The 26,139-nt window shown below is 41.3% G+C and overlaps 1 protein-coding gene across 7 annotated transcripts in view; it reads right to left on the bottom strand.

The window, feature by feature from the left end:
• Positions 1-26,139, bottom strand: part of LOC149808529 (uncharacterized) — a 140,852-nt gene that overhangs the window by 13,346 nt on the left and 101,367 nt on the right. For all 7 annotated transcript variants that reach the window (XM_089978613.1, XM_089978628.1, XM_089978587.1 and 4 more), the window contains one exon: positions 15,439-15,507. In XM_089978613.1, the coding sequence (XP_089834739.1) occupies positions 15,439-15,507 (69 nt within the window). The remainder of the gene's footprint in view (positions 1-15,438; positions 15,508-26,139) is intronic.

Raw genomic sequence — 26,139 nt, 5'->3', positions numbered from 1 at the left:
TCCCTACACGGTTTTCGAGCCGGAAGGATCAATGAGTGTCATGAGAGAGATAGAGAGAAGTCAAAGAGCATGAATCAACATTCTTATAGCCAAACAAAAGACAAAGGCATTTTTTTCAAAACAAAACATTTTTTATTCAAAAATCACTTAACACTAACCAACAACTCTAACATTTTTAGCAGTAATCCAACAATATAACATCAAACATCTTTTTTTAAATCAGAAACATTTTTTTTCAATTTACACATTATTTTGGACAGGGCTGACAACGTTGTGAATGAAATTGTGATTTCCACTGTTGGAAGTCATTAGGCCATTGATGGACACTACGTTTCCTAGCTTGAGACAAAAGATAAGCATAATGGTCACAAAACCATCGATCTACTTTCACATCGTTTCTAGAAGAAGAACGTGGATCAAAATGAGTCACTAAATGTTCTAAGGAATAGCCCAGGCTGCGATGATGCAGAAAATACACACAATATTGTCCACACACCAAGGAATCTGTGCCTTGTAATTTCACATTATTGAATCGGGTGGTCTGAGCATTTCTTCTCATAAAGTCAATGATATCGTCTTCCAAAGGAGGCAATCCATACGAATCGAAATATTCCATACATCCTTCTTGAGGAAAGTAGACGGTTACCCAGTGGGTTCCTGGGAGATTAATGTCGTCCGTGTTGATCACATAAGCTAGATGATCTTGAGGTTTGCGATGAGGGAGTTCATCTTTAGCACAGACGACAGGATTCCAAGAAGCCGTGTACGAACTGTGGTTCAAAAGGTAATAAAGTTCCCAGGTATCCATGTTTTGTGTGGTTTTTTTTATTCTTCTTCTTCACAGGTAATGATAAGTCATCAATTCGATCCTGACCTTTTGCTTAAAAATGTCTGACAAGTAAAGATGTTTAGCTCCGACTTCTTACTCTGGTCCAAGAGAGATTTGATGCGACGGCGCTCCAGAGACGTTAATGGAGAAGAATGTTTATCCAAACCTATATACCACTCGTTCAACACGAATTCTATCTCGATGACACCCCAAGCTTTGTCCAGATATTCGTCCAATTTTTCTTCTTGGCTTAACATCAGACATTTGTCGTGTTGAATTTGACTGGGATGATAGTTGTGACATCCATAGCACTCTTCCTTGATCAATTCTTTCATTACATCTGTCAGGAATGTAGCAAAACAGGAGACTAAATGGGCTTCTTGTTCTGGCCATCTTGACTTCATCATGATAACTTCTTCTTCTTGGGATTCTTCTTCTTCTTCCATGGTCTCCTCACATTCTATCTTCAAAGTTTCTCCACTAGGCAAAGAGGGATAACAGTCTTCCATGGCTTCTAATAGTCTAGAATGACTTCGCTCAAACTGTTGATTTCTATGGTATTGTCAAATTCTGCATACAGGAGGACGTTCACTGTGTGATCTGGATGTGGATTTGCAAACTGAAGTTGCACACGAATCTGACCCGATTTTATAGGGTGAAAATGTCCCTCGTCGCTGCCTTGGTCTGGAGTGAAATCAAAACCCCACAAACATAGCCTCCTGCATAATCGTCGTATGGTGTTGGTTCCTAACTGTCCGGTAGCTTCGTACAGGGACAAGTACGATCTCAAATAATTCTTTGCGACACGAAAGTTGGGCTCAAAGGGTCGGGTACACAAGGTCTTCCCGTCGCGACTGACTTCGATCTTGGACACATTGTAATGTTGAAACTCAAAAGGATTTTGATCGTGGGTTCCGTTGAAGGCTGAATTCCTGACGATACCAACAATCAAACGTTTGGGTAAATGTCCTTGGAACAGATGATCTTCGATCATAGATCGCTGTCCAGCGGGAATAGTGAACGTTTTCACTTCTACGCGTCGTATCGGATACTTGGCGGTCGTTCTGCTCAACGTCTGACTGACGTCGTTTATCACTTTAGGTAACACTTCCACACGACGCACGTAAAGTCGGGCTTCTTGAATGATAGTTTTGTATTCATTGGTATGGGCCATCAGATGGAAAGCGGCACTGCTACGATTCAGTCTCAGACGGATATCCACCCCGTTGAACAAATACTTTTCTTGTAACCACATTTCCAAATGCAAACGATCCATCAGTTCTAAATTTCGCCCTTGCAGAATTTTCTTACGACGGTCGTTAAACCCCACATTGTGAGGATTGTCATCTTCTATCAGGACTGTGTCGCTAAACGTGCCTACACCTGCCGTGTCAGGTTTCCATACCACGCAAGCATCCAGATGAGTGTTCTTGGCTTCTTTTCCGTACGTCAAGAGATTTTTCAAGTAGGCACGATATGGGTAAGTATCCATGCTGCTGCTGACCAGTTTGTTATTCAAGTAGAAGTCCACTTCGCTGAACAAGGAATGCATGAAATTGTTGACAGGAGCTACTCTAGCATCGCCTCCTGGATTGGTGTTGTCCGTTTTGATCACTTTCACTTTCAAATACAGGTAACTGCTATTCAGATCGATGTAATCTTCGGGTTGTCCTTTGATTTCAAACTCGATGGGGGCGGAATCCGTCAAAGAGGAGACGGGATGAAATTCCACCCACTGGGATTCTTGCATGGTCATCATGGTGGCGGGCATGGCAAACAGATCCAGTTCCGACTTGGAACAGGCGCAAGACTCTCGGTTCATCATTTTTTCTCTTTCTCAATAATCGAAAACGTCTAAGTCTCGAACGGTTCTTCTTTTCTTTGTCTTTCTAGCTTTAGACGTGTGAAGTCTGGTGAAAGGGTGGTTTCGTCGTCGTCTCTTTCTGCCTTGTTCTTGCTGAATGCTTGACTCGGTAGCGTGCAGGGCATTTATAGGTGTGTCTCGTCGGCCCAAAAGGTCTTTGCCCGTTTGTAGCAAGACATTTATGCCTGCCCTCATGAAGGCTTCTTTAGGATTTTGTTTGTCGATGATGACATTTTGGAGAAATTCTTTGCCTTGTGTCAGTGCCGCATCTTTCAAGGCGTGCAATCCGCGTGTCACCATCGGTTTCAACACCGGGGTCACCGAACGAAAGGCCGATTTTAACATATCTCCTAAACCGTGTCCTCGCTGTCGAGCAACCCCTCGGTACACTGGATACATGACTTACGAATCGTGAGAGAACCGTTTTCGAAAATGGAGTTTGACCGTGACTTTTCCTTTGGTGAATGGAATATTTTGTCCCAGATCTCCTTTTATAGCAATGTTGACCGTGTCCAAATACGACTGCTGACAGGCAAATAGTGAGGATGTACAAATTCGCGGTGAACGTGATAAATGTTTCCACCTTCCTTGTCAGTGACTGTGGCAGAATCCACTTTGAAAGGAATGACACGCAGTAACGGCACAGAGGTGTGTCCCACCACGTTGTACTCCACCACATCGGAGTACACAAACATCAAATTCAGTCCTTGGTTCAGTTCTACCGGGGCACGAAATAACTTGCTAAAAGACTCGTTGTCGTAAATGATTGGTAATTCGTTTTTCTTGAGCATGGCCATTCTCATGTCCATGTCTCCGCCCAATATGTCAAACAATATAGGACAAAATAAAATGGACACGATTTTACTCCCGTCAAATTTCATCAAGAAGCGACGAGCTGCTTTGTGGTATTCCATGGTGACAGTTTTTTTGACACTTTCCAAAGCTTTCAGAAACACAACATTAAACCTGGAGGTTATGGTGCTCACCAAATGTTGACCACTAAAATAATAGCCTGGGGGAACGAACAAGTGATAGGTGGTGTGCTTTTGATTTTTTGTGCCAGGGGTTTTGTTGTCATATTTGCCATAGGTATCCAAGTATTGTTGCAATGGTTCGTCATGAACGTCCACATCAAAAAAATTTTGATTGGGAAGGACATTGAGGACTTGGGTCGGGTGAATGATTTCTACTAAAGCCACTTCCCAATGGGCTTCGTGATCTAATGGGATGGTCTCAGGTAATTTGGCCGTGTAACAGCACAAGGTGTTCTTGGGAAACACCTCCATGGAACTGTCACTGGGTAAGGTTAAGTAAAATTGGTTTTGGTGACTCATATTTCCAGAATTCTGTGGCTGTTCGAGGGGTTACTGGACGTCAGAGGCGTGTCTCCGCCCAAAATGGGGTTGTTGTTGGTATTGGAGTGGTGACTAACACTGGCACTGGACACAAGGTTCCCGTGGTTCCCGTTCGAGGAGAATTTCAGGGACGGATTGGAAAGCAGGTAACCGATGCAACTACTCAATAAAATGGTCCACAATTGTTTGTCTCCTTGTTGCAAACTCAAATTGGCAATGGCTGCCCCGATGTTACAATACACCACGAAGATTTGGCAGAAAAAGACGATTTGCGTTTTAGGCACACGTTCTCCACACCACACCCACAAGGGTTGTTTTTGTAAATCTTGCACAGAAGAACTAGGTGAAGGAGTGGTCGACGTAGCTGCGTCTGTGTGAAAGGGCATGATGGTCACTTCTTTTTATAGTCGATGACTTGCGAAGCGTCGATCCAAGAATCAAAACTGGGTGGATATCCTTTCCAACGTACTTTGACTTCTTTGACACGTCGTTTGCCCACTTTACGGGTTCTGCGTTCGAGAATGCTTTCGATGTCGTACACGTCGTCTTCTTTTTTGGTGACACGTTGTAACTCGGGTAAGTAAAACGTTCCTTTGAGCACTTCACCGTTCATGTCTTCCAATTTATAGACGGCAGGATGACGGCCATGCACTCGCCCAGTGACACGAAACAATTCGGTAGTCCAGTTAGGTAAGTAACCTTTGTCGAAAGTGCGTTTGGTTTTGCCAATGCGCACCCAATCTCCTACTGTCAACACTCAACTTTTCTTGGGGGCAGCCCTCGTCGGGGACGTACCAAACAGGCGCTCAAACACCAACACTTCGTTGTCGGGAGTCACTTCTTGCGGGGCACGTCCGATGCTTCGACGGTAAGATTGGTTGTACGCTTGCACCAGGTGCGGTAAGATGTCGTTGTACTTCAGAGTGTGGTGATGCGTAAAATATTTCCACATACGTTCTTTCAAAGTGCGTTGAAAACGTTCCACGATGCTGGATTTGGTTTCGGGATTCTCGGTGGTAAAAAAATGAATGTCACGTTTCTTTAATTCTTTTTGGAAAGCTTGGTTCAGAAATTCGGTGCCTTTGTCCGTTTGCCATCGAAGAGGGTGACGACCGCTTTGTTGCAACACTCGTTGCATGGCTCGCACTAACTCGCTGCTCGATTTGGAAGTCAAGGGTACGACCCAGGCAAATTTGAAAAAGACGTCGATGACACAAAATAAATATTTGGAGCCACGATTGTAGCTGGCCAAATGAGAGACATCGGCTAAATCGGCTTGCCATTGATGATCGATGCCTTCCACTCGGGTGCGACTTCTGGAAAACTTGCGTCGAATGGGTTTGTGCAAAGTGTAGGTAGCTTGTTCTTGTAACCATCGTTGCACTTGAGGTAAACGGAGACTTTTCAGTCGCATTTTGGCAGCACGATACAATTTTTGAACTCCTGCGTAACCTGCAGGATGGGAGGGATCGTAGTAAATGCTGGCTAAGACTTTTTCCATTTTTTTTTGGTGTGTTAATAAGGCACCCACTCTTGGAAGATGCTACTCTTTTTCTCTTTGGGTACTTTCTTCGATTGCAATGCTTTGCGTGTGCGACCAGCAATAGGTGTCGCAGAGGAGGATGTCGGAACATGGGATATCGGTTCTTGTTTCACTTCTGTCTTCACTTCTGTCTTCACTTTCTTTTTCTCTTGTGATGAAGAAGGGGTGGTCATCATCTTTTTAATCCATCCAGTTCTGGAGGTAGGTGGTGTGGTTAACTTGCGTACTTTTTCTGGTGGAGTTTGAAACCCTTCTTCTTCTTCTTTTTCTGTCTTGGTCACTGGCAGTGGTGGTGGTGGTACTGGTGATGGTGCTGGACTTTTCATCAAGGTCTTAAAATCTTTCAGAGTGGGTAGAGCTGTTTCGTCTAAAGCTTTCTGGTGAAAGAGTTGCAGTCGTTGCAAGCGTTGACCGTTCTTTTACGATTTTTCTGTTTCGGACAAATCTTGGCGATCCATCAAGGACTGCAATTCTTGTTGTAACTGGGACATTTCGCTCAGATGGGGATTAGGAGGTAAATGAGGGGTGGGTTGTTCTTGCCAACGATGGTATTCCATCCATCGTTTGTAAGGCACTAAAGCTAGTTTTCGTCCTTCCATGGGGTTGTCAAGGGTCGATTCTGAGATCTTGGGACTTCAAAGGGTCTTTTTATCTTGCTCCCACCAGTCCTCCCAACATGGATCCCAAGATTCCTTTCAGCAAGGGGCCTAACAAGAGGGGTAAAATGCCTCCACGTTGGACCAACATCTTCTTCTTTTGACGAAGGGGGATTTTCTTTTGAACCATTTGGCGAAGAACGTGACGATGTTTGCCTAAGCATTCTTTCTGGTGTTTGGACAAAGGGATCGTGCCTTTCAAGACGTTCAAACAACATTCGCACTTGGTACCGATGACCTCTTTGGAAGCTGATTGAATGACTTTTTTTTCGTAGGGGTGGAGAAGCCTTGGACAGGACAGATAACATGTCCCCATGTTTGACTAAACGTGGTGGCAGTCCTTTCCTTTTCTTTCCTTGGGGTTGTTTATAAGAGCGATGTTTTTTGGAAGGTGACATCATTGAATCTTCAGGAGCACCAAAACACTTTTACCCCTACTCGGTCACAGGCTTTTTTATACTGCAACGCGTCGCCACTGATTGTCTTTACGCCGTATCAACTTCAGGACAGGCATGACACGTCGTGCAGGGGTACGCAACGGACTAAATCGAGTCAGTTCTTGCTTGGAAAAGTCCAGTAAACTTTGTAACATGCCCGATCTTTCTTGGACTTTGATTTTGGGAGAAGGTACTTTGTGAGCAGCAGCCACTGCCACTAAATTGGAGGGTCCTGCCACTGGGGAAATTCTTTTTGGGGTCATCAACGGAGACGTTCTTGGTGTGATCAACGTCTCCAAGTACTCTTCAGTTCTTGGTGTCATCAACGGAGAAGTGGATGAACTTGAGGCTGCCGGAGACGCAGTCACCGCCGTGGCAGGTCGTGGTTTACGAGTGTAAGGTTGCATCCTGGCCGAAGTGCCTCTCTTGCGACTAGTATTCTTCTGTGGACTTTTCTTTTTCTGGGGACTTTTTCTCTGTTTCTTTTTCTGGGGGCTTCTTTTCTTTTTCCGGGGTGGTATCTGGTTAGAGGAGGGTCCCGCCACTGGAGAAGTTCTCCTTGGGGACCTGGTCTTTTTCTTCTTCTTGGAGCTTCGTTTGACTTTTTTCTTGGGGAGAACTTTGGGGGCATTAGGATCCCATCTTAAGAGAGAGCGAATGATGACCCCTCCTAGAGTATTGCTCCCTCCAGGTTTCAAAATGATTTGTTTTTTGGTTTGAGTGTCGATGCGGGGATCGGCCAGTTGGGTCAAAGCGACTTTGTTTCGATCAAAAAAGCGTTTGGTTTGATGAGGAATCTGAATGATCCCTTGGAGTAATTGACTTGCTGTCACCGTGAACCATCGTAAGACTTCTTTGAGACTAGCTTCTAAGACACGAGCTCGTGTTGTGGCTTTTTTCTCGACTGATGCCATACCTGGCACGAATCAGTTTGACGCTAAGATGCGACTGAAGGGACGAAATGTTGACGTTGTGTGAGAGAGACGAAAAGTGTCTGAGGTTTTTATAGATTTTTTTGTGGAATGAAATTAAGTCGAGGACGGAGACGTGTACAGGACAGGCCCTCCGTCTTGGCACCAGTGGTGAAAGAAGTGGGTACGAAATCGCAAATCATCGGGGGTCGTAGGTTTCAAATCGACGAGTAAATAGGCGTGTGGAGTTTGAGTGGCATCGTCGTACGCCTGAGTCAGCCATGTCGTGCCTAACTGTTGGGCTAAGACTTGCACTTGCGATTTATCTCGAGGGCTTTTAAACAAGACCACGTAATGTGCATTGAGACTGATGGTGCGATGGGCTTTACTTTGTTGAAGCAAATTTTGGGTGATGTAAACGACACTGGTATTACGATGATGCCCTTTGCGCGTGAACCACAGTTTAATTTCTTCTTCGTCTTCTCCTAACATGTCGTCGAAAATGACCAAATGGGTTTGACGGGAGTCAGAGACGATGCCGTCGTCTTCTTTAGGAATGCCTTCCACAAACACGATGGAATCGCCTTGACTTTCTCGCAAGAGCCTGTACGCCGATTGCCACTCTTTGTAACACCACACGATGCGCTGAGGTTTTCGATCGATCAAATGATGTTTATGTTCGATCAAGCGTTTGACGAAGTCGGTTTTGCCTGAACCGCTAGGTCCAGCAATGAGCATGTTAAAGGGATGGCGAATATACAAAGCCTCCCAACTGGCACGATCTAAGTGTTCGTCGATGACTTTGACAGTAGAGGAAGAGGGAGCAGAGACAGCAGAGGTAGCCATAGTGTTAGGAATGTCACTTGTGACACGAAAACAGACAAGACGAGAGTTTATATACTTTTTTCAGGACACGTTTATTGAATGTTTTAAACATGGACACGAAAGACAAAAATACATAAAAGCCAAAGGCTTAAGTACAACGATAAAAGGCACATGATAACCATGAATGTGGAATAAACACAAGTGTCTGTACAACATGTTTTGGGTAATGTTCTGACCAGTTCTAGAGAGGGTAAGGTCACACAAGTGTCCTCCCGAAAGGGTATTTCAGGTCTGTCCACGTCAGTCCTGTCCTGGGTGACGGGTTCTTCTGGCAATGTCACTAACACAGGTTGAAAAGTAACTTTTTTCCTTCAACAACTCTCGTGCATACTGGGCCACTTCTTGGGTCCAAGCCTCAAATCCCCCTTTTTCCAGTCACGGACATCTGTCCAATGGGGGTGCAAGTCACAAGCTACACACACATCGTCATACACGTCTTCGGTAGCTAAAAACTGTCGAATCTTTTTTTCCCGTAGAGGTCGAGAAGTATCCAGATGAAAACGCAAGGCTTTGAGCAAAATTAGTCTTTCGTGACCATTTAAGGCCATTGAGGTGGTAAGTACTGTTCGTAGAGAGTCCACAAGGAATCGGCTGGTAAACGAAATCCCAGAACACAAGTCACTAAGACACACACCACTTGTCGACCCAAATTGAATGGATACAGATCTTCTAATAATCGATGGTAATGATCCACGGTTTGAATATGGTCATTGAGTTCCTTCCACGGAATCTGTTCAATTACATGTGACATACTCGTGGCATGGCAGCATGTTTTTATAGTCTCTTTGTTTCGGAAACAATACGCGTACTTTCTAGCCAGAGATCTTCGTTCTCCATTAGGGAATCTAAATCTTGCATACTGTAACCTAAACGTCAGAGTTTGTTTAGAAGTTTCCTCTTCCGCTAAGTAGATTCCACGTAAAATATGTCGGTAATCCTTTAACTTGTTTTCCTCAATGCGTTGCACTAGGTGAATCTCGAAGTAACCAAAATGATCAACATGTAGATCATCGGGGCGCTGGAAGTATTGAACAAGGTCTGACCACTGAAACAATTTCTGACGAATCAGTTCTCTTATGCCATTCAGGTACCAGTGGTTAAAGATCTGGTGACGTAACAGATGCAACTGTTCTTTACGTTTGACTTGTATTTTGACCAGCTCTCGGTAAATGCGTTCTCTCAACTTCACAGGCAAAGCACGAATGTTCTCTTGTAAAGTATCCATGAATAGGTCATACTAAATCCTCTTTTGTCTGAGACAAGAAATGTACCGTTTGCACAGACATGGTTTTAATTCATTGGCGAATCTAAATCGTTTCATCACTAATCTACACATTGAAATTCGTTCAGAAGTTTCCTCTTTCACTAAGTTGACATTGCGTAAAAGATGTTCGTAATTCGTTAACTCTTCCTCTGGAATTGGATCCAGTACGTTTATAATGTAGTAGATAGAATCATCCATACCAAACCAATTCTTTTTATAACCAGGGTGTCGTTGATCAATGTCTATCCAATGGAACACTTTCAACTCAATCAGTCCTTGTATAGCATTCAGGTACCAGTGGTTCAAACACCGGTGACGTAACGGATGCAACTGTTCTTTACGTTTGACTTTTATTTTGACCAGCTCTCGGTAAATGCGTTCTCTCAACTCCACAGGCAAAGCACGAATGTTCTCTTGTAAAGTATCCATAAACAGATTATGTAAGTTACTTCAATGTCTCGGTCCCACTAAGGGTAAGTAATGACAATTCGGTGACCATCGAGCATGTTCTACGTAGGCCGAATCTTGCGGTTCCCAGTGATGAAGTGACACACCGCAACTGAAGACTTAACTTTATCTCCTTCGCCCAAGTAGAACAATCCGGCTCTGGCTAATTCTTTGGGGGTCGGTCCTCCCAGATACTTAGGCCATTTTCCTTTGAACGATTGAAGACGATTTGCAAAGTCGCAGTATTCCGACAAACGCACAGGAAACGAATATTCGTCTTTCACAGGTTCGTTTCGATGAGGGTTGGGTGATATGGACATGAGTTTGCTCAGGGCTGGATGACATCCGTAGGGGGGTAGACGTGAAGGTGAACATCCACCTTTAAAATGAAACCCAGTAAAGTGTCCAAGAGGACGAGCGGCATCGCTTTCGCATCCCTCAGGTTTGGCACGCACAGCATCACTTTCCATGATAGGGGTAGTGAGAACAAAGTTCCCATGATGCTTTACGGCATCGCTAAGGTCACAGCGTACAGCATCGTTCCCATCGCAAGGCTCACAATCGCATTCCACTTCAGAAGTCCCACACTTGAATTGTGCCCGTCTGAACTTGTTTTGTGTTCCTCTGAAAGTATTCATCTTGTTCGCTTGGTCTTGGTAGTCACAATGAACTATCGATCTTGCCTAGGGTTCCTTTTTATATACAGACCAATACCAACGTGTCCATACGGTAAGGTAAAATGATTGGGAAGTCGCACTCGCTTCTGGTACATGATTTGATCGACTTTTTCTAAGGGTCGACTGACGATGTGGTGAGTGGGTAAACGTACAATCTTGTTCGGTTGATAGGTGGTCACTTTAAAGTATTCATCTTCTCTAGACTGCAAAGCTTCTTTCAATACGCCAAAGTTGACCACACGACTGGTACGATAATTCAGAGTCAATCCTTTCACTTTACACGTCGTGTGCACTTCTCCTTGTTTGTCCCTGTATTCGTAACCGTAATTTTTAGGACCACCACTGGCGAAACTTAGAATCTTGTCGTCTGGGTGCTCGTCTGTCCAGGCTCCTAAACGGTCTCCTTCGATGTCAGGGTGCTGTTGACTCGGGTGATGGATGTAAATGCAACTGTCCGTGTCAAAGCACAGGACGCGTTCCCCTAACAGTTCTAAAGCTTCGTACAATTTTAACCGAGTATCAGCTGTCACGTAAGCCGCAATGATGACATTTCCAAAAGGGTCGTCTTGTACAAAGTCCAGATCTTCTTCGTAATTGACCAAGATCAAATCCTCGCGAACGACGTCTACGTGTTTCGTGTATTTGGTTTTGTCGTGAAACATCTGGAAGTAGCGGGAAGGTTCGGTCAAATATTCCGTCTTGGGTAAACACGGGCGTTGTGCCATTTTTCCCCACAAGCAATTTAACATCACTTTGGCAAACGATCGCCTGCCTTCGTTTTTCTCGATGTGATCTAAAGTAATGCCTTCTTGTGCCCAGTATTTCTCTTTGAATGTCTTTTCGTCTTCGGGAGTGTGACACCAGGAAGCATAGCCGCTGGCTTCCTGTTTCAGTTTCAAAAAGGCATCCACGTAGTCGGCGAAAATGCCTTTCCGCGCCGGGTCACCCTTGTGGTATTGTTGTGTCTTGGGAAAGTGGCAAATTTCGTACACTTCTAACAGTTGGTATCCCATGTCCAGAGCTTTGAACAATTCCACGCTAACCCACGTCCCCGTCAAGGCCCGTTCTTCCTGGCTGTGCTGACAAGGTTGGTCTTGGTTGCACGTTTCAGCACAAGTACGGCACAAAGGAAACATCAGTTTGCCTTGGCAATGGTGATAACACGGGATGGTACAAGTCCGTGGGAGGCAAAACTTGTGTTTTCAGATGTTGTTGGTAACAGGCAGGGCTGACAAACGTGCGCAGACAAGCAGGACAATGCACTGGTTCTTGTCCTTCGCTCAGACAGGGTGGAGAGGCGAAACATCTTGAGCATTTCGATCCACAATGCTTGTGTTGCTCTCGATTGTTATAGCCATAGTCACATTTCTCACAATAATAACCGTATCCCAGGAATCCGGTGATAGTGGTAATGGTATCGAAATGGTCATCGTGATGATAGACGTGAATGTATTTTCCGTCCTTAAAGTCTTTCCCTTCAAACAACAGAGGTCCGCGCATTTCTTGAGGGTACACTTTCAAGGTGTAGCGTGGACCTAGGACATCTTGCAATTTTGCATCTCAGGAATGCCACGGGGCGTGTCTTTGGACAGTCCGGCTTGTTGTAACATGAGTTCTGCTTCATTTCGTTGTTTGGCTCGGTCGGATTGTTGAATAGTTTTCCAGGTTCTTTTCCATTCTACCGTGTCGTTCTTGTTGGCATAGGTTCGTCCCACCAAGATAGCCCTGGCTAAACACATTTCGTATTGAGAATTGTTAATTCGGACGAGGCTTGTTTTGGTGTTGCGAAGGTCGTCCACCAATAACATCTTTTTGCGTCCAGTCCCTTGAGGAGGAGAGACGTGGGTCATGTCCAGTGTGGCTTTTCCATCGGTGATGTCAAACTGGTCATTGGATTGTTGTACGTGTTGAATTTTGTCCATGGCTTTGGAAGCAGTCAATTCTGCAGGGGTGCTAAACTCGATCCAAACAGGGGATTTCAAACCGTCGTGTTGTATGGAAAGTCTCAAGCGATCGTCTTCTTTGGGTTGACATTGTCGCTTGAGTGTGGTAAGTAAAGAATCCCACATCCCGGAGATGAACCCTTCTGCTTTCTCCAACGGTACTTCGGACTTGAAATTTTTAAACTTCACCGTGTATTTGTAAGCCGTGGTTCTAAATTTTCTAGAGGAGCGCTTTTCTGTCTCTCGAATGTCATAGTACTTTCAGGGTTAACTAAGGGTGGTGAACTTTGTTTAGAGGGTTTGGATTCTGGTTCACTCATGTCCTCTTCAAAATCACTGGCATGAATTTGTGCCAAGACTTCAGCCCTGGTACGAGGCGATAGATCACGTTTCTGCCTCTTACTTTCTTCTTCTTTCTTCTCAGATGAATTGGATCGTTTCATCTTGAGTGAAAAACGTCAAATGACTAAAATTTAAACAGCATGGACTAATTTATAGTCCTGGCAGACCAGCGTATATAAAAGGGTGTGTGCCTTGACCTTTCACTATTCATTTCACTCTCTAACCGAGCACAACGATGGAATAGACTAGCCAAATCGAACCTTTCATCAGAGCTTTGCGAGGGGTCATTAGAAAATTTTCTTCGGAGCAGCCTTCGGACTACTCTCCTTCTTTTCGAGATAAATGTGAAGATACTTGCTATATCTGTCAGAAGAAAGGGCATTGGTCTTCAGAGTGTCCAGACCGTCAAAAAAGAAAAACAGGGGTTAAAAGAGACAAAAGTCAAGATACCTTTTATTATTGTCAAGAAAAAGGACATTGGTCACCAGATTGCCCAAACAAGAAACAAGAGGAGTCAGAAGAAGAGAGGGATTCTTCAGAGGAAGAAGAAGAGGAGGAAGATAGCAGACAGGTGAAGAAAAAGACACAAGAGAAGAAAAGAAGAAGGGAAGAAAGTGAGGAGGAAGAGGAGGAAAAGACTGTGACGGTGAATTGTGAATTGGATTGTAACTATTGATAAAAGAATACATTAATTATATAAGGTAAATGTCTTTGAGTTTTGATTTTAAAATAAGAATGTACACTCACGCACTCAGACACGTACTATAGGGGTAAAATGTTTTGTTTTTTTTTGAGTTATTGGCAATTGAAAGTCTATCTCTTTTCGAGAGACGTGGGTGGCCTTGAAAAAGGCCTTTTTTGTTGGTGTAGAGGTGAGTTTAAGCAATCAACTTTAACTGTCTTAAGCCTTTGCCACAGCCAAGGCCTACTTCTGGACTGCGTACTGTTGATGATGATTTGGTTGAAATCACTAAGGGTGATACGGTAGGCTTAGTCACAGGGTTGGAGTGTTTAGCTCGGGAAGGTCGTATTCTCTTCGGTCGTAATAAAGAAGTCTGGTACATTTGTTTCAGACTTCTTAACTCCGCTAAAATGTCTAACAGTACCGATACCGTTTGACTTTCACCCTCTTGTTTCTTTGCTGCTACTTCTTCTTGCTGTTGTTGCTGTAGAAGAAAAGCCTGTTCCGCTTCCTTTTGTCGTTGTATAAATTTCTCCAATTCTTCTATCTGTCTCTGTCTAAAATTCTCCACGTGTGGTAATGAAGAAGGTGACGAAGGTTCCGGAACAAATTCTTGCGAGGTAAGAAAATCCACAAAATCCCAATGTACCTCTTCTGAAAGTAAGTCCGGGTTCCCTTGGGTGGTCTCCACTACTGGTGCACCCTAATGGATCGTTTTCTGAGTTTCCGTCATGTTGAATAACTGTCGCATGGATTGATAGTGCACAGGCGCTAGTGGATCTATATAGACCACGTGACGTCACAGACTGTTCTCTTCGGATTGGATGCGGGCTGACTGAATTTTGTAACGCGTGTTTGGATTAGTCAATGAACTCAATCCGTTTCAATCCTTCCTCTACCTATAAATAAGAGCAGTTAACAGCATTCATTCACCTGTGCTCGTCGTCTCAAGATGTGGACCACAGTCGAATCATCAACCCTTGTTTCTTCAATGATGTTCAGGACAGACATGCTAATGTATGTCCGATCCAAGTGGACAGTTGTCCACAGGTCAGACACCAGTCTGTGGATACGAAGAGTGTACGTGGAGAGACAAGGTTGCCTTAAGAGGACTCTAATTTATGGCCCTGCAGTAAGACGCAGCTTGAGGACAAGAAGATGCCGCAGATGCCCTTTATGTTAAGGGCATATTAACATAAATCCAAAGGCCCTTTTCAGGGCCACTCCAATCTCTCGAAGAGAGATCGGCTTTCAATTGCCTACCCCTGTTCCATTTCCATAGACCCATCAGGTCGGGACCGTATTAAAATAGGGTCCCGACCCTGTTCCATTTCCCCTTGACGCTCAACAGTCCTATATTCCCATGTTCAATTCCCCTTGACGCTATATTGTCCCAGGGTTTTTCGTCCATGTTAAATTTCCATAGACGCTATATGTTCCCAGGGGTGTTAATGTTAAATTTCCATAGACGCTATATGTTCCCAGGGGTGTTTTTAATGGTAAGTCCCATTGACGCTCTAGTATCCCACTTAACTACTAATGTTATTAGTTTATTTTCAACGGGCAATGAAATAAAAACAAAGTATGGTACTCTTAATATTACCAATTACTGAAGGCGTGTTGTGTTCCAGTAAATCATCATCTGTCACTGTTCTGCCACCGTCTGCAATATCTAAAAGTGGAATTAAGTATTTAATTAAAAATAATATGTATTCTTAATAATTCAGTTTATACATTTGAATTAGCAAGTATGAGGATAGCAATAACATGTCGAATTGATATGTTTTTGCAAACAATAGCAACAGTCTCTCGTCCCGACCAAAGATCATGTGGTCTTAAAATATCCTTATATGAAGGACAAGGGCGATCTTACGTTTATGAAACTCACTTAAATCTTGCTCTGGCGGCTTGACGTACTTGATAAACTCCCTTGCCGTTAACATCTAGACCTTCCAATGATTGTATCGCGCCTGCCCTTCAGTACAGTACAAATTTGGTTGGGATGCCGTCAATTATCACCTATACCTTGCTGATGACGGGATTTGACAATTATGCACGTTTGCATGCGAAATCGGAGCAGTTTGTTGCATATTCAAACAGGAGTATGCGTTGGTTTATTTAATCGTGTGCGTAACTTGCATCCATGATTGTAAGTTGTAGACAACCTAAACACTATGTTTATAGCTCATTTTTGAATATGACTGTAAGTTGTAAATAACAACTTGGCATAGCATTTGCATTTAGAACAATCTAGGCACAAACTTGTTTACAATTTGATTGTAATGTTCTGTTGCAATGGCCCACGTCTAGGTAAATTGAAAATGTGTATAAATAGGCACTTGATAATCAAATCATTCATCGTTAATTCATATCTTAGATCAGTCTATAGAATCCATTTCTTATCAAATTTTGCAGTTGTGTTCAGATATAATTCGAGAGTTATAAATTACTGCATTTGTAAGGGAAAATATGAACTAGTTTTTTGGATGGAATACTGCACGACCTTGGGAGTGCAATATATCCATCCGACAAAACGAGTTCATATTTTCCCATCCAAATGGAGTAACCTTTTTATCATGTATTCATTTTTTAATCTACCTAAGGCTTAATTATATAAACAAAATACACTACAAGAAACAACGTAAATGAATGGATGCTATATTCCAAACTAAATACACAAGTGCAGATTTATCATTACACAACAACATCATTATTAATGCACACATAACTCCGCCCATATAAATTTGAAGTCAGTCGCACGCTTAACATAACTTTCGAAAGAAAATGGCATGTCTAGTTAAAATGGAAATTTTCAGTCATATTGTGAATGAATGCGCATTGCAACAACTTTTTCATTTGATCTGGAATGAATAGATTTTGGTATATTTTTCGACGAAAGTTTGTGATTTTGGATTGAAGCGGTGCGGGAGAAGCGTGTTTACATCTGTAAGCGTGTTTGTTCTGTCATTTACTATTTGAAATCATTATGTGGGCAAAATATGAAGTGTTTCAATTGCAATTATCAAAAAGACGCTATTGAATTTAATGTTTATTTCATTTTGAGTATAGTAAGGAAGATGTAATTGCACTTGGAATATAGTCGAAATTGCAGTACAATTTCTAAATGTGTAATCAAGCTTGAGAACTCATGACATGGCTCATGTAATTCGGATTTGCAGAACTAAGCAAGTACATTTTGAAGAAATTCTGGATGTAAAAATGTAAGTATTTTGTTTTGTTGCCATTCTTATTACCAGCTAAAGGAGACAGTTTATGCCTTTATAGCTTGCATGTTATTTATAGGTACCAAGCAATTTTACGAAAGCTGGTTTCTGTCGCAAAATTTGAAACAATGTATCAAAAAGTTAAAGTGGAATGTAGCAAAACAGTTGGTATGTTGCAGTCTACGAATGGTCTGCTTTAGTTCATTCAGAAATAAATTTAGTCAACCAAACGCATTGCGACTATTATGCGAATGTACATGATTTGTTTACAAAGTATATCCTAATACACTATTGAGCTCATGTGTCCTGCGCGTGGGTGCAATATGAAGGTGTGCAATATCGTAAAATATTGAACGATTCTGATAATGTAAAGTTAATGGAGAAATAAAATGAGCATATAATAAGAATTAGTTTTTAAACTATTCGTTGGAATTAATATGCAATCATTGACTTTGAATTAACACGTTATTTTGGATATATTGTGAACTCATTGAAATACAGTCTGGATTGCAACATGTGGTACATCAGGACGTTGAAGGTTATTGGAATTTATTTGGAACATTCTATACCTTTGAACGATGATATTACATTTATGATTATTTGGAGATTAGATTCACAATATTGTACGTTTCCCTTGAATTTTCATGTTGTATTAAAGAGAAATAAAATATTGTTGATTTTAACTTTGCAAAATCAACAAACTGATCATGTGTTTAGAGCGTTGGTTCACTTCTTTTTATTACATATTTTAAGACCTTATGTCATAACAGTTTGATTAACCTAATACTTATAGCGAGAGTGGTGTGGTTGATATTCCGTACATACAATACATGAATACAGAATTACCACGTTTCCTAAGTGCAGCTCGCATCTATGTCAGTGCTCATGATCACCCTTTCGTACTCGTTTAACGTCGACTGTGACAGTCTGAAAGGTCTGACAAGTAAACTAGCAGCTATTCGTTTAGCGCTTCAAAGTCGAGATATACAAATAATAGATTTCCTGGTAGCCCTCGTTGGTCCTCACTTCTTCTGTTACCAGAGATCAATGTAGACACTCGGCATGTCTGCTACGTCAAAGCAGATCATTTAATTTCCTTTAAGCTATATACTTATTTTTTTAACGATAGCGCGACCAAGGATTATTAGGATCTGCGTTTGTCCCGTCAGTGAAAGCATGTATACTAGTGCCTGTCACAATGGCGATGTTCGTATTAACATTTTAGGAAATCTGACAACCAGATGATCCTGATCTTCTGTAGCATTTAGGAGATTTTTCTGGTCTGGATCCCATTTGAACCAAGCTCACATTGACCAAGTGAAATGGGTCGAGTTTCTTTTCGAATTAAGATATACTAGACGTGCATTTGGAGTTGACATACTCTCTCTTTAACAAACTAGAATAGTTGATTCTGTGTAAATGGATAACGTGAAACATGAAACCAGGCTGGTTTCATAATGATATGACCGACATGACTACATTATTTAGACTAGATGACCCCCCTCCCGTTCGAAGATGAATCCTCATTGTCCTCTCCCTCAACAAGCAGCTGAAATAAATAGAAAACTGCCTTCGAAAACTCGGCGGTTAAGACCTACCAATATTCAAAAACAAAGTTTGAGTTAACGAAATTCTGAGGGTTAATGTCTAAAACGGACGACTACTGACGTAACCTTGAGGTCAGAAATAGTACATTCAACTCATCCCCTCACCAACCGCAAGCGTTAGGACAAATATAAAAGGTTCCATATATAATAGGCATGCTTATGCAAAGGAAGCTCTCTGGCGCATTAATACATTGTCTGATTGACACTGAGAGGTCAAAAATAACATTAAGCAGAAAGATAACACAAAGACTGTAGTTATTACAAAAAGAAATCCCACCGAAACCTAAGGACAAAAATCTGACAGATCACGAGCTACTCGACCAGCGGAATCAGAACATGAAACTAACAGCCACCCACCACAGGGGATCCAGGGTCTAAACGCCGCACTTCAAAGGATGAGTGGCGAATTTATAAAACGAATTCCTTTCATAACTTGTAGAACTTTACTACCACATCATCGTAGAAATGTCTAGCTAACTCGGGTGGAAAGAAACGCTGTTATCGAATAACTTTGATTTAAGTGATCATATAAAAAACCTAGAATGCAAACGCGGGCCACATCTAGAGGCTGCCAGCATTAAATAAGAAGCTCCTTCTACCTAGTTTACCCAGATATGGAGAAAGTAAACACTATTCTGCACGAATATGCAAACAAAAAATAACCCAGATACTAAGAGCACGCTTCCTCAAACTGGGTATCTCACCTGCCTTTATTACCATCAAACTGGGATTCATAAGAAGCATGAATGTACTTGCAGGTGTATCAACGACGGAACCAAGAGCGGAGATGGCACATCTTAAGCCAGTTTTGGTATCTAAGACTAAGGAGCAATAGAATGGATAAAAACAGTGTGAAGCAACTTGCAGGTATTCTAAAACTCTAGCAGAAAATACTAATAAAAACGGTTGGAGGCGCTCTCAAAGAGTAGTTACTAAACACCCAGCTTTAAATGTCATCGGCTGTGTCGCTAGAAGCGCGGCGCCAGCCAACACGATAGTGGTAGCCTGTCCACCTCTTTTGCGTTACTACTTCGCGAAGCAGAGCAAGCGCAAGCAGACATTTCTATAGCGCATGGTACAAACACTAGATGGTTATAAGACGATCAGGGATACTACCACATTAAGTGCCGTTTTGAGCTTTTTAATTGGCTTCGTGGCATTCGTCTTCTCTTAAAGCCTAAACGTTTGTATGGTTGCAGTTTTTGCAGTTGCTACAGGTATTTCACATCCGGTCCACTGGAAGTCCACTTCTTCATGCTTCGTCTTTTGGGGTTGTTACTCTATGTCTTGGCGAGCATATACTGGCGGCTTCATTCCTGGATTACTAGCCGCGTTGACATCAATGTTGAGTCTGGCCACCATGTTGTCAGTCGTCTCCTGAATGTTGTTTCCATTATAGGTGCCAAATTTTAGTTCCATGTCATGTGGAATCATGTAAACGCCGCCACCCCAGTACGTAAACTAGTTTAGTCCTTGTTGTATTATTACGTAGTAGGTAATTAGCCATCGACTTATGACGTAGTCATCGCCAGCGATGTCTGCCTTTACGAGAGTGAGAAACTAGTTTGATGCGTCGATAGTTGAGGTAAGCATCTGGATCTGCGCATTAATTCTTATCCAAACATCGACAGACGTAAAGACTGAAACTCACCTTATCGTTGTTGGTGAAATCTGACGGCTTATGACACATGAGGTACACAAACCCATTTTAGTCACTCCATTCTCATCCTGCGCAAAATATACATCCCATTTTACACCTGTTGAATACCCCAACATAATATGTTCCGTTTCATGTATAAACGGTCCTAGTATATTGCCAGGGAGGATTTCCCATTGTTCCGTTGTTTATACCGTGCTCTTTCTGCCATTCGTACCCTCTATTCACGAAGATGTAGTTAAAAACCACTTCGTATTCTTAATGTCAATGCTGCTTTCGAAAGCGCCATCACGTTTTAGGTGGAATATGGTACTCATCTGGCTCATAATCTTTCTCACATGATAGTAAAGTTTAAAGCGGTAAACCTTTGCATTAACGCTTGCAGTTCTCCACTTGTAATCATTTCGTCTGACATGTAAACGAGGGTGTTAACGCCACAACCAGTGGTCGAACACCATACAGCTAAGTTTACTTGATTTTACCAGAACCTGAATTCATAGTCTGCATTTCATTAGCTTCAGATTTTATAAACCTCCGATACTGCAGCTATTTCAAGGTGAGGTAGCATTTATTTTTCGAACACGGAGAAAGTGTGTCTTTCTAGAATGTTACGGTTCAGTACTAGTTGGTGGATCTGAACAACCGCTGCGTAAGTATAGATGAAGATGTCACTAGCTCTGTAGTTTGTGTCGCTGGCAAAGTGTAGAAATTGGGGCAAAACAATGTATGTGTTGTGTTCCTTAATCCACTAGGTGGGCCAGTGATTTCAGCAGGTAATATAAACATTCGCGAATGGGGTTCCATCAAATTCTGTACAGACCACGATGGTTTAATATTTCGACTGCACTTGAAAACAATGTATTCCATATGCTTTTGAGTACACTCAACCGAGGAACATTGACCACACCATTAGTGAGAAGTATTACAACATAAATACGCTAGAACAAGCAATTCAGGCAATAAATGTGTCCGGTTGGCATAGGTGGGATTTATCAGAAGACTTTCAAAACTTTGGTGATTTTATGAGTAATTTGCACTCACCAAGCTTAAAGTAATAACCTTGGTGAACCATGAGGAAGCAACCAAACATCGACGAGCGGTACTGATCATCGGTACTGGCTGATAATCCCGTGTTGGAGGAAAATGAGTTTTAGAGTAGCGCAGAGGAAAAGCGCCTGACATCGACTTTTAAGACAAACCTCTAATGGAAAAGTATCTTCACTAACATGGACTTGACACTCCAGGTTTAAATTATAAAGGAACCCAGATGCAAAGCAGATAAACACTGAGTACTGAGACTATTTAGAGCACCTATTAACCAAACCGTCATCAGCTTATGGAAATTGCACCTTAGCTGCAGAGGAACACACCGATGAAAAGTGAAGTTAGGTGTGGGAAGGTCAAGATAAAATGCTACAACAATGGCAATGTTGTAGTTGTTGAAGCACTTTGACAAATCTCTCGTCGGCAATAATCTTTCTTTCTGCTTACGTAACGCCATTTTTAATCATCATGTCTGGAAAAAGACAGAGTTATTTCTAAAAGATATGTTATATTACATTATAGTAATTGGCCAGAAACACAACAAATTCAACGCAGCTACAAACGGAATGCATGGTGTTGTTCCTCTTGAAGACCCTGCTGGAGGTAGTGTTAGTGAACAGAGTAATATTTCTATACCTAATGACATGAAGGAAACTATTTGAAGCAATGACGAGAACAGTCGCTGGAAGTTAGCATAACTGTGAGCTGTTTCTGGTGTCCATCTAAACGACTGAAGTTGTGGAGACAATATAAAGGTTAAAACAAGTTTCTTGCTATCACTGCAGAACTCCAAAAGAGCGATGCCTGAGGCCTATCCCATGTGCACCACTACCACCACATCATGCACCATTTTTATCTTAAAATGCAGCTTCGCAGGAATAAAAAAGCAACTGTTCGTGCTTTTGTGCGGCTTATATACATAACGGGATTAACAGATGAGTTATAGGCGCATATGCAGTCAGGTGCGCATTAAAAAGCATCCAACTTCCGTGGCTTGGAAAATATTGTAAGAACCTGGTGAAACCCGCAGCATGAAACGGAGATACTTATCATATTTTCCAAAGTCACTGCCCCGTCATACTATCCGCAATTCGCTTGGTAAAATATGTGATGTCTTCTAACATTATGAACGCTTGTACAAAACGTTCGTAACTTCTTTATTACTCCGGGATACTCATAGCAGCTTGTTCAACACGTGTCTCTTGCGACTGCGCAAGTGCGTCAAAAAGAGCAATAGCAGCTTCAAGTATCATCGCCATCCTATGGTGTGGTTTTATCTTCAGCAGCCTGTCGTGCACCATCATTGATAGTAGAATAAAATTTACTTGTCAATGACATAAACTCCAAATTCCACAACAATTAACACAGTAACTGATAATACTGTGAGAGAAATAAACCTGTCCGCTATGAAGCAATCGGTACACATTTCGTTTTTCTGATGTTAAACATCGGGCAACAATACATCATAAGCTTGTATTATAGTTCAAACTAAGAAAATCATGAAGTGTGTTGTAAACATCCCATATTACTACGGCTTCGTTTCCTCTAGACTGTCAATGAGGTTAATAAACACCGTGTGTGAATGAGCACATACGGTTTGTTAGTACACATGAATCAATGTATGCACATACCACTGTTATTTGAAACAACAGTTCAGTTCAGGAAATAAACATTTGGCTTATGTGTTCCCGATGTGCATAGTGACTTTAACAGCCATGTATAATCCATATATGATTAGGTGTTATTAATTATATAATGATATGACTAAAAACGGCAAAGGTTCGGGTGATGCAATCAAAGGATTTACACGTTTCTGTGGTCTGTTGTAGTAGCAAAAACATGCTGTGAGAGGATTTAATAACACCACATTTTCAACCCATCTACATTTATTAAGTTAAGAGGTTAGTGTTAGGACTGGTCGGTCTGGTGTCAGGATAATGTGACTGGGTGGAACATCATTCTACATGTCTGCGGCATGATGCCCCAGTGCTAGACATCACTATAAACTGCCACACTGCAGACATCGTAGCGATATGACTGAAAAATTGTTAAAGCTACGTTAAAAATCAAGATCACATCACATCACATTTATTAAGCAAACACTGTGGCCGACCTTGTAATAGTGGGACATCAATGATATCATATGATATATGATATAATATGGTATGATATGATATGGTATTGTATGATATGGTATGGTATGGTATGGTATGATATGGTATGGCATGATATGCTATGATATGATATGACATGATATGATATGATATGATATGGTATGGTATGGTATGGCATGGCATGACATGGTATGATATGATATGATATGATATAGTATGGTATGATATGGTATGGTACGGTACTGTATGGTATGGTATGGTATAGTATGATATGGTATGATATGATATGATATGATATGATGTGATATGGTATGATATGGTATGATGTGATGATATGAGATGATATGATATGATGATATGAGATGATATGAGGTGATATGCCATTGGGTTAGTAAGAACCTGGTGAGACCCGTAGCATTAAACGCAGATACTTAATATGTCTTCTAATATTATGAACGCTTGTACAAAACGTTCGTAACTTCTTTATTACTCCGGGATACTCATAGCAGCTTGTTCAACACGTGTCTCTTGCGACTGCGCAAGTGCGTCAAAAAGAGCAATAGCAGCTTCAAGTATCATCGCCATCCTATGGTGTGGTTTTATCTTCAGCAGCCTGTCGTGCACCATCATTGATAGTAGAATAAAATTTACTTGTCAATGACATAAACTCCAAATTCCACAATAATTAACACAGTAACTGATAATACTGTGAGAGAAATAAACCTGTCCGCTATGAAGCAATCGGTACACATTTCGTTTTTCTGATGTTAAACATCGGGCAACAATACATCATAAGCTTGTATTATAGTTCAAACTAAGAAAATCATGAAGTGTGTTGTAAACATCCCATATTACTACGGCTTCGTTTCCTCTAGACTGTCAATGAGGTTAATAAACACCGTGTGTGAATGAGCACATACGGTTTGTTAGTACACATGAATCAATGTATGCACATACCACTCTTATTTGAAACAACAGTTCAATTCAGGAAATAAACTTTTGGCTTATGTGTTCCCGATGTGCATAGTGACTTTACAGCCATGTATAATTCATATATGATTAGGTGTTATTAATTATCTAATGACGTGACTAAAGCGGCAATGTTTCGGGTGATGCAATCAATGGATTTGCACGTTTCTGTTGTCTATTTTAGTAACAAAACATGCTGTGAGAGGATTTAATAACACAAAATTTTCAACCCATCTACATTTAGTAAGCAAACATTTTGGCCGACCTTGTAATAGTGGGACATCAATGATATTATTTGATATGATATGATATGGAATATGATATGATATGTTATGCTATAAGTACCTTCAAACTTAATTGAGATGATGACATTCAAAATGAAAAGTGAGAGAAAAAAATTTGTTGTGGGGCTCAAGGTAACCACTACAAGTCTAGAGATGCATGCATATATTATAATAGGTAATACATGGCAGATCAAGAAAATCCGTTTATTAACATTTTACTTTGATCAACTTTGTATATACAAAGATAATAAATAAATTACATCAGTTGAATGGCTGTCTGGTATTACGACTGTCGCTCGCGGCTGGGTCAATCGTTCGCATAAAGTAGGCCTTTGATACTTTTTCTTTATTAGAAACGGAACATTTGATTGGCTTTGTGCATGGAGTTGTGTCAGTTTTAACCAATGAAATTGGGTTCAATAGATAGCTTACGCTATCACCTATACCACGGTAGTCACACAACGAAGAGCAACAAAGAACGCATAGTCATTTGTTGTCCTTTTTCTGCAGTATGTGTGTGTGTCGTTTCATTAAGCATTGGACGTACCTTAGATTATGTATTTTGCACGAGTTACAATGTCATATTTCGCATGCAAGACTACACGTTTATCGGCGCCAGAAATCAAATGGCTGCCATAAATCAACACATGTGTACAATGACAACAACAGCTTGTGTTTTGTTATCCATCTTCAAGGAGTAATTTAATTCAGCAACCGTTCAATAGAAAACAATCATTGCACTTTAATAAATTATATTAGTAATAACATTGTTGTTTCTAACTGCAGTTGGTGATGCAGCTTTCATGACAAATGGAATACATGTTGCACAAAAGTCAGAATTGTGAATAATCAATAATAAATGTGTTTCGTCTATTTTGTGTTGTTTTGTTTACGAGATTCAATGTCGATTTAAAGAATCTAATCAGTTATTCATTAGTACATAATTTCAAAGGCTAGTTTTTATTCCAGCTTCAGTATTTAATAGCTGGTTGGTTATTCAGCCTCCTCCCAATCGCCGATCCCATATTCTTTTATCTAAATTCGCGTCAATAGCATAGTATGTGTTAGTAAGCACTACTGGTTTATTAGCAAAGTTTCATTAAGTATGATATATAACAAATGTAAAATATCCTTCTATGAAATGCATTTACAATTATTTTAATTATAAGGTATTTGCATCCCCCGTCCAACCCAGCCCAAAAATATCCCTCCATACAATGGCTAGATGTGAAAGCCCTTATTAAACAAATGAAGAAACGTGTACATATCGGCAAAAATTTCAACATTTATACAGTCGCTTGTCGATACAAAAAAATCGGAGGTCATTTTAACCACCTTCGATAAAAAGTTATATTTATTAATTCCATAGTTGGAATTAATTTGGCTCATAAATCGTCTTTCAGTA

This window comes from Sinohyriopsis cumingii, chromosome 1, assembly GCF_028554795.1.
Source record: "Sinohyriopsis cumingii isolate HCF-2022 chromosome 1, ASM2855479v2, whole genome shotgun sequence".
In the NCBI taxonomy this organism is placed as follows: Eukaryota; Metazoa; Mollusca; class Bivalvia; order Unionida; family Unionidae; genus Sinohyriopsis; species Sinohyriopsis cumingii.
Note: the sequence above shows the minus strand (reverse complement) of the source record. Positions and strands in the feature narration are given on the sequence as shown.